We start from the raw sequence: 10,000 nt of genomic DNA on the forward strand, positions 1-10,000 counted from the left end.
GTGGGGGGGGGTGGGGGGGGGTGTGGACAGGGTAGAGACATGGATCATCAAAGAGAGAACATGTAGACATGAAAGAATCTGTGGTGTAAAACAAGTGATTTGACAAAAAAAAAAAAAGCTGAAGGGGAGGGAGAGAGTGGGATTTTGTTCTAATCAATGTCAGAAGGAGCACAAGAAATCCCTGCAAGAGAGAGAGCGAGAGAGAGGAAGAAAAATAAGAAAGAGAGAGAGCAACAAGTCCCCTTTGGATTGAGGACTAGGCAGCTGGTTGGATGGTCCCAAGAGACTTATTAAAATGGAATTCCTGATGCTAATCTTTGTTTTCTCACAAAAGGGCTGACACATCCTTGAGAGGCATACTGCATGTATATTTAATGGCAAATCTCTGCATATATTTAGCAGCACACCTCATTGTTTGGTACTGTGTGCGTGTCACCACCGCCCGCTGCTCCGCTGACAGTCACCGAATTGTGGCCCATTATTTGAGTTTATCTGCCCTCACTCCTGGCCCTCCACCACATACCATCTACATTTATGGATCATAGTCAGCCAATTGAAATGGGGAAGCACAAGAATGCAGAGAATATGCAATAACAATAAACAAACAGGAGCAGAAAGGAAGCGCTGCACAGGAACAACTGCTGCGTCGTATAATTGTTTCCCTTTCAAAATGAATCCCGTACATTAACAACATGTTAGTGCCGCAGCAGAAACTTCAACTTGTTCTTTGTATGAATTCTTTTTTGCAGAACTGGACAGGCACCATGCACGCTAAACTGAACGTCGTCTGACAGATAAAAAAAATTGGGATTTTTCATCACCGCTCGTAAGTGTAGAGAAAGAGCGCACCATTAGCGCAGCCCCACTGGTTGCTGTGAACGCAACACAAAGTGGAACTGCCACACAAGCTGCATCTTGAGCATGAAATCTTGCGAGGAACACAAGCGGCAGATCCAGCAGGGACAGACTCAGACGTTAGAGGGTTAACAATGCACCTGTCTAGGCCTCACAGCCAACCACAGGGTGCCTCGGCTGTAGTTGGAGGATGGGTGGGTGGGTGTGTGTGTGGGGGGGTGGGTGTCTGGGGAACACAGCCCAGGATTCACACACATGCATGCAAAAACCCACCCACCCAAACATAACCACACACACACGCTCATACACTCATGTGCATAGAGTATTGTCACTGACCACAAATCTGCCAACAACAATAGGGCAACGGCCCTTTTTTGTTCTTTTCACTGGACGATTACAATAATAAAATTGAAATTAAAAAACAAGTAATCTGGATTTTCTGCTTGAGCCGTTAATAATGTCTAACAGCTGTCACATGCAATACAGCCATGCGCTGAGGTGGGCCTGGGGCTGCCTGATGAGAAGCAGCCTGATACTGGGAGAGGGAGGGAGATTGAGGGGGGGAAGAGAGACAGAAAGGGAGAGAAAAAGAGCAAAGCAGGGAGGAGAGATCCAAATCACAAACAAAACAGCAGTGGTTGACTTTGGGCAAATGTATCAGTCTATTCAATCTCGCAACAATATATTTTCAGTCCAGCTATTCTTTCTTTTTTTTTTTTTTTTTAAGTTTTTGTGTGTGTGTTCGTCATGGGAAGTGAACAAAAGACTTCCATAGCCTTGTTGGATTCTCAATGCAGCTTCTCACTTCCTCATGTTGAGTGTAAAAATAGATGGGAAGGTTCTGAAATCCTATGCCCCGAAATCCGATACAGGAAGGTATTACCCTGCCCGTCGCTCTCACCCGTGGGTCTCCTTTGTGTTTGTCCTGTGTACACGCCCCATGCTTGAGGCGAGGGCTCTGTGGCACCATGCCACACGGTGTAGTGTGGGTGGCGGTCTGTTTGAAGAGCTCGTCTCTGAGGCAGCATGGCCACTCGCTAGCCAAAATCCTCTTGGCTTTTTTTTCTTTGTTTTTTTGGTCCACTCAGCTCAAGCCTCCAGTTTCTGTGGACAGTTTTGATGATGACCAGAGAATTGCAAAGAAAAAAGAGCTGATTCAATGTTATCTGACATGAAATCTGTCACTTCAGTTACCTGAGTGTAATGAATTCCAGATGCTGGTTACTGGACACCTGGTATGATGGTGATCCAACAGTGACAATAAATGTTAAGGGAAAGTCTTAGGGTTGCCAGAGTTTTAATGATGCTTTACTCAAAACATAGTAAGCACACGTGACCAAGACAGTCCACTGCCCTTGCAAGTCATTTGGGCCTCCAATGGGAGTGTCAGGGGAAGGTGACAGATGGTGGCAGCATCGGGCAAGGTGCTATTTCAGCCAGGTGTAGGATGCCAAATAACACCTCCACTATTCATGGGGACTCCTGTGACATTGCGTCTGAACCGTGTCATCTCACAACAGTCCACAAACGAGCCCGACAACAGGCCAAGGTTCTCGCTCTGTTTTGCAGAGCTGGAGCTAGAGCGGGAACGAGCGAGCGAACGAGCGAGCGAGTGCGCGAGGCCGGAGCCAAATGCAACTTGGCCTAAGACCCACGTTCTGTCACTGTACTTCCACCACAGCGGCTCCCGGATACAAGAAGCCCTTTAATGTGATATTTAAGATGGGTTATTGAAGATGTCAGTTTTCTTTTCACTCAGGTAAGTTTCACCTTATGAATTCCTCTCAACAAATCCCCCAAATTTTGTTAGATTTAGAAAGAAAGGACTTGCACTGGCTTTCAGTGAGGCTGGGTGCTGTGCTGCTGAATAATTACGCTGAGCATGCAACACACTCTAGTCACCGCTCTCGTCTGGGGTCAACAAGGACCGGGGGGGGGTAAAAGCAAAGTTGAGCCGGGTACGAACTGTGAGTGCTCACAACACAAGAGCTACAAGGCCAAGAAGAAGCCTCCCTTCACACAAACAACCCTCACCCACTCACTGAGGTTTATTCTTTTAAAGACCCTGGTTGTAACCAGCTCTTTGCTAACTCCACCAAACACCTGTGTTTGTCTTTGAAGCGTCTTCCCAACAACCACAGACCCATGGGATATTCCAGCAATGACACGTTCAATAAAAGTCTCAGTAAAGTTATTTATTCCCCTTTGGAAAAAAAGGGAGAAGGCAGACAGCACAGCTAACCTTTGAAGGGGGAAGCTGTTCGGATATCCAGCTAGGACATAAAAACCAAGGGAATGCCAGGGACATCCTACCAGAAAACAATAAAGGGGGTGGAAGGGACTGTTTTTTATCTTTAACAGCAGCCGTAAAACACACACAAAGCTGGGGTCTGCAACAATGGCCCAGGGCAGGGGAGGGTGGCTAAAACAGAAGTGGCAGGAAGACCACCGCTTCCCAGACAGAAGGGTCTTCCTGCTGGAAAGAAAGGAGACGGAGAAATGGAGGGGAGGAGAGAGAGCGCAGCTTATGGAAAGGGAGACAGAGGAGATGTAAAGGAAGGGGGGGCCGAGTGAGAGAGATGACACAAATATGACCTTTGATTACATGGGGTGTTTAGAGCAGAGCTCAGCCATGGACAGCCCCTGAACCCCCCTGCTGCTTTCACACAGCCACACCTCAGCCAGAGCACACTAATCAGAACAATATGGCTGAAAGATGAGCCCCCAGCCATAAATGCCAGCAGTAAAGACAGCTCCACTGTGTCTCCTGCTCTGCCACTATCCAACATCTGAATCCCGGGCCTCACAGCCAAGTGAGGACTGTCTCCAACCCTGAGCCAGAGCCAGCAGAAGATAAAATTACTATTTCAAAGTCCTTGTAAATGAACTGCTTGAATTAAACCACATTAGATGTGTTAACAGGTTTGTGTCTCAGTAAGCACAGAGAGGGAGAGAAGTTGCTCCAATGTCACATTCCCAGAGCACAGTGCAAGTGTAAACTATAAATCGACCACCTGACATGCATTACAAATGACTGGCTTGTAGTAGGTGAAGATGGACAGAGGCAAATGCACACTGACAGAATCTCCACCGGTGCTGAGTAACATGGTTCAGTGGACAAGAAGGTAGGAGTGTATGTTTGCGTCTGTTGTTGCTTGTTTGTAACCAAACTCACCAGTCTGTGCAAAAGAAAGAAAGGAAATTTCATCCCAAAAAAATATGTTGAAATTCTGTAACCCGGCAAGGAACAATGCCAAGGGAGGGTGTTGCAACCGCCATCACTCTTTTCAGCAGTGAGGGTGACGGGAGCGCTCACAATAAATACCTCTGCAAAGTCAGAGGAGCCCTTTCAAGGAGCCACATCAGAAACCTGCCTCTGAATGCATTTTTACATCAACCCTGAAATATTCATGCTCTTTGTAAAGTATTCATGTGAACCAGTGTGCAAGTTAGTCCCCAGGGGGAAAGTGCAGAGAAACTGGAGGGATCCAATACACTCAGCAAACAACATGCTCAGTTGTGCTAATGTTGCTAGCATACGGGACACTTGAACAGACACTAATGACCTGCCCTGTCAAGATGAACAACAGACTGTCCTCACACACTATGACTGGCCTGAAAAAAAACAAAAAAACAAAAAAACATTAACAGTTAAGAAGTAAATGCAGTGTAAAAAAAAAAAACTTAATTAGTTTTTGCTTATATTAAATTTTAACCTAATGAATGAAAATAGCTTTCAAAAGGTTTTTTTTTTCCTTGTCTAAAATAGATTATAAATTTACATTGTGTACTGTTTTGATGAATTACCATTTTAAGAATATATGCCATGAATAATTGTGAATTATGCTTCATGTCTCATCCACCTATTTACATTATGACATGCTTGACATTTTCAAATATTATTAAAATAATAAATCAAAGCTCGTACATCGGCACAGTGCAATAACTAAATAATTCTAACGGATCAAATCTATCAAAAGCCTGAGATGTAAAGAATTAACTCGTTTTCTAAATCTTGAGGATATTAGATAGACTTCTCTCCAGTCACACCCATGTGTAACGGATGAGACTGGGGGAGAACAATAAACCACCTGTGCTGCTCATTGAACAGTGATGACATTTGGAGGGTAGGTCTTCATGTTGGTGCAGCACAGTACTACAAAAGAAACACCAAATCTGGTTGGCACCTGTACCCTGTAGCCAGCATTAGCCTTCATGCTCTCAAAACATGTAAAAGAAAAAAAAAAACATACGGACCCAGGCACTGTGTATGTGTGTGTGTGTGTGTGTGTGTGTGTGTGTGTGTGTGTGTGTGTGTGTGTGTGTGAGAGTGTGTGTGTGTGTGTGAGTACTGCCAAAAGCAAACATGAATGGTGGGACATGAATGGTGAACAGCGCCCATGAATTCTCCTGAATGACTAATTATACCTCATGTTTAGCACGATTCTGCAAATGAATTCAGAATCTTTCAGAAACACAATGAATTTGAAAATATCTTTGATTTGCCTGCCACAATACTGCCTACAGTAGATCAGTTTAATAAGATATTAAAAAAACAGAAAATAAACAAACACACAAACAAATAAATAAATAAAATGTTGAAAACAAAACAAAAAACCAGTGATACTGTATTTAACAACCTACAACAACCACCTACGCGTAGCCCACATAATTCAGTCATAAATTTAGCTGATATACGTTATATAAAAATAACTTTAAAGAGCTGCATTTTCTTTGCTTTCCACTGACCTCGGGTTCAACAGCTGCTGCATCATAAACGTGTTTTTTTTTGGAAGCCATGTTAACATATTTTCAAAGGAGATTGTTTCAGAGGTTTGAGTGTTTGATGCAATAAATATGCAGCTGATGTCACTTATTTAAAAACCTCTTTTGTTTCACATAGGTGGACAAAACAAAACCACAACAGTATATTGTGATTCAGCCCATCACAACATCTGTGCATTTTTTGTTATCTTTTCCTGACAATACATTTTGGAGAGGCAATTCAAAATCTACATAGAGTAGCTCATATGGCTCAAAAATAATCATAAATGAAGAAAAACTAAATATTATAAAGGCTTTTTCTTATTTTTTTATTTTATTTTGGAGGTTATTAGACTGCATTGGACTGTACAGGTGTTTCTTTTATTGTGTCTACATCCTGTTTTTCAAAATAAATCAGCTGCTGTGGGTTATTCTGTTCAGCAGCCTTTATGTTGACTTGGCCATCATGTTTGTAAACGTACACATTTGGGTACACAAGATACCCAAGTCACTTGTTAAACCTGATGCACGCACTGTGAACACATTTGCACCCCGACACCTTGAAGCTCCAGTGCAGGAGGAGGATTTTCTAGTATTGCTCTTCTTCCTACATCCTCCATACTCTGCTCTAACCCATGCAGACCTGCTCATCCAGCTTCTTCGTGTGATTGCTTATGGCTCCGGGGGTTTTGGTTAAGTGATGGCATCGGTGTGACACTTGTCAATTTAACGTGAAATGACAAAATCTCATTTCAGATTCAGCTCCACAGCCAGTGGGAAACCAGTGCCAGTGTGCTCTGTCCAACTCCCCTACGTACAAACTAAAACAGATCTTAAATGCCATTTTTAAATACCATGGCATTTACCCAACTTATCAAATGGCTATTTGTTTAACTAAGATGCTTTTATTACCTTTGAGATATTTGAGCTATAAATGTTGATTCAGCTTAATCAAAATTCCTGATCGCAGTCCTAGTGTAAATCAAATTTCACCTGATTTATTCGCTGATATTTGAATAGTGAAACTCTGTCAACAGCCACACCTGAGCAACCGTTTATATAAACCGAGGAGCCTCGTCTATTCTTTCTCTTTTGTGCAAAAAATAATCAGCTTTGTTCTACACCACACATGCAGGCCATAGCCTGTGCACGCTGATAAATGCACAGGCTTAACAACAGCCAGCGTTGAGACAGACAAATGTTGCAGCTATGGGAACAAAAAAACATTTCAGTAGCTGCATTTTTGTGTGACTAAACCCTCCACCGTAGATGTTTGACTAACCTGAGTGAGGAGCCATTGGTATGTGCGAGGGGTAGTATTTCCCCGGCGGGAAGGGACCGGCGTGCTGTACAGAGCTGTGGCCCGAGGGAGCGATCCGAGAGGCGGCTCGGTGCACCAGGGCGCCCCGCTCTGATAGGAGGTGCGCCGGAGCAGCGAAATCCCGTCCTTCCATTCCGAAGAATGTTGAGTAATCCGAATTCCGGATAGGGCAGGTCAGGAAAATCAAATGCAACCCATATAATAATCCTTTCCTTCAGATCTATGTGTTGCATTCAGTCGATCGCAGGCTTCTCCAGCCAAAAACGTAGCCCCCGATCATCTTTCCTGTCAAAGGAGAAATTCATAGCACTTTTCATTATCAAGAAAAATGAAGAAGCCCAGTTAAGAATCACACGGTGCAAAATACTGACATTGCATTTGGCCTATATTCCTTTAAAAATGTCAGAGAAAACACATCATTAGTACCGCTCCATTGACTTTTGTTGTAGCAGGCTACCTTTCTTCTCATGTCAAGGTTTCTTGTGCAAATAGCTGAAATCACCCTCCTCGACCTAAAACTGATGCTGCAAAATAAGTCACCGCAGATACGAACGACCATCGAGGCGTCCACGAGCCCACTGAGCCAGGCTCAGCCTCAGCTCTTATTGATCAGCCTGGGATATAGGCCTGATATGCATCATATGGAGAAGAGCACTTCATATTCCACAGACACTGGCACAGTTTAGGTCTCTATATTTCTATTTAATAATGTTCATGATATATTTTATCCAAACAGTTAATTCAACTACAACCACTTCAGCAGCTGTCACTCTCTCCCAAAAGCATGGTAAGCATATTAACATGCAATATTTATTTATTTTAATGAAATCGTGATAACTGCAACAATCTAAAAATGTTAGAGGAGGAAGTGTGCTGTCCCTGTTTGGGTGGGATAAAATGATGGAAGCCTACACAGCTTACATCTCAAGGTGAACAACGCTGCCTGCGTTCTCCTGCTCGTCCTTTTGTTTCGGACTGATACAGGCGTTTTTCTTCCTATCACCTCCATCCAGCTCTCATCACACCTCACGTTATATTTTCACATTTTGCACTGCAGTGATCTGATCTATAAAATGACATAAATACCAGAGTATCTTATGTTTGCACCATCTGCAAACTATAAAAATAACCCAGTTTATAATAAATCTGGTAACTAATTTAAAAACAATGAATCTTGCATCAAGAAATTTGCTGAACCCTCAGGTACAAGGACCCTGTGCTGTCCGTTCATAAAGTTTGGAAACAAATAATAAAGTAGAAGACCTGATATTTAAAAAAAGGATATAATTAAAATACCGCTTCATAACAGAGATGCATCAGCTCCTGCAGACATGGACTCTCTCTCACTCTCTCTCTCTCTCTCTCTCTCTCACTCTCCTTCTGTGTGTTTGTGTGTGTGCGTGTGTGGCTGTGAGTGTGAGTGTGCGCGCGCCCGTGAATGAGTGTGTGTCTGTGCATGTGAATAACTGCACTCTCACTGTCTTCATCTGCCTTGACCTATTTCAGGTCAGGTAATCAAATGGAGTAGTAAATACATTATAGGCTACATCCTCTGCCATGCCACAAAAATAGCATTATTTAGTCAAGATGTGGGGGTGGGGGGTGGGGGGCATTCGCATGAATTGAAAAAACATGTAATTTCACTGTAAAAATATATGTTTTTGTCTTTACAACAGTCATCTAAACGTGACAGCTCATTTCTGTGTGTCAGTGATGGCTTTGAGTAATTAAAAAATAAAAGCAGGCTAGCAGAGGGCAGCTTAATTTTATAGTTCAAATAAATAAATAAATACTACATGGTTGAATTTTCTTAACACAGTATGGTGTGTGTGGTTTTCTATTATAAACTCTCAGTTTGGGGTCATTACAGGGTTTCTTGAGAGGATTGAAGAGAGTCCCCAGCAAGATAAAAGCTTTTTTATTTTTTTTTTTACCATTAATTAAATTACAAAATAAATATCAAAATTCTGCAATGTATAAGAATGAGCAGGTCTATTCTCATCACTTATTGGCTATTTCACACTCAGCACTATTATCTCCCCATGTAGCCAGTTCCAGCCTAGCCTACAATTCAGTGCTACATCAACAACAATAAAATCCTTCCACATGGAGGTCCCTGGGACAAAGTCTTATCAGCTGAAGCTTCGTGAACCAGTGTGTGTCCCTGCATGTGGGTCCTTAAGTAGAAAACGTTAAAGAAGCATTGTTATAGCATACATGGTAGCTGAGTCCTCAGTTTGTGGACTGTACAGAGATCCAAGGTGAATGGCCGCCCGTCAGGAGGACTGCCTTTGTCTCCATACTGAGAAAGTGCTATGCAGTCAGCCATTACCTTCCCCTCGCCATGCTGTTGCATTCAGCCCACTCTATATATCCACTAACAACCTTAGAATAAAATGATTCACTATTTATGAGACTGGCACGAGCCTGCTGCTTTGTAAATGTTCGAAATGTACATTCATGAGAATTTAATTGCAGTAGCGAAAATGACCACGTTTGTTTTCTTTCATTTGCCCTGAAATGTGCGAATTCTGCCACCGAATATACGCTATAATTTTTTTAAAACCTTCAAATGATCGACGCCCCTAATGCAATTCATTATGCAGTTGTCAATTTCATTTACAGGATCCAATCGAAAGCAGAAACGCACATGATAAATCAAATTACGCTGTATAGCCTCGGTCGGATCGTGCTGCGAGTCAGGCGACCATCCGTGACTGACTAGCCGGCAGGGAGTGCATCTCGGCTGGGGCGAGGGGAAACATGTCTACCGTACTCGCCATTCATGGATTAGACTACTCTCCGCTTGGAGTTCAAATGTTACAGCCGAGCCACAACCATATTCTACACGCAACCGACAACTTAACAAATAAATATATTTGAACAAATTATCAAAGGCTCTTAAATCTCAACCAACAGCCAAAAAAAAAAAGGAAGAAGAAAAAAAGGCCCGTTTCTAAAATAAATGCAGGATAATTAAAAACAAAACATCAGCAAATAAGGCGTCGATTAGAAATTAGGCGAAATATATTCCTATACATTTACAAAAATGTTCCCAAT

At 42.6% G+C, this 10,000-nt stretch overlaps 1 protein-coding gene across 7 annotated transcripts in view; it reads right to left on the bottom strand.

The window, feature by feature from the left end:
• Positions 1-10,000, bottom strand: part of bahcc1a (BAH domain and coiled-coil containing 1a) — a 63,616-nt gene that overhangs the window by 53,055 nt on the left and 561 nt on the right. For all 7 annotated transcript variants that reach the window (XM_087175072.1, XM_087175073.1, XM_087175071.1 and 4 more), the window contains exon 2: positions 6,902-7,225. In XM_087175072.1, the coding sequence (XP_087031198.1) occupies positions 6,902-7,073 (172 nt within the window). In that variant the 5' untranslated portion in view covers positions 7,074-7,225. The remainder of the gene's footprint in view (positions 1-6,901; positions 7,226-10,000) is intronic.

Source organism: Seriola lalandi, unplaced genomic scaffold (assembly GCF_002814215.2).
Source record: "Seriola lalandi dorsalis isolate HSWRI2012SDOR001 ecotype SW California unplaced genomic scaffold, Sedor1 jcf7180002054412, whole genome shotgun sequence".
Taxonomy (NCBI): Eukaryota; Metazoa; Chordata; class Actinopteri; order Carangiformes; family Carangidae; genus Seriola; species Seriola lalandi.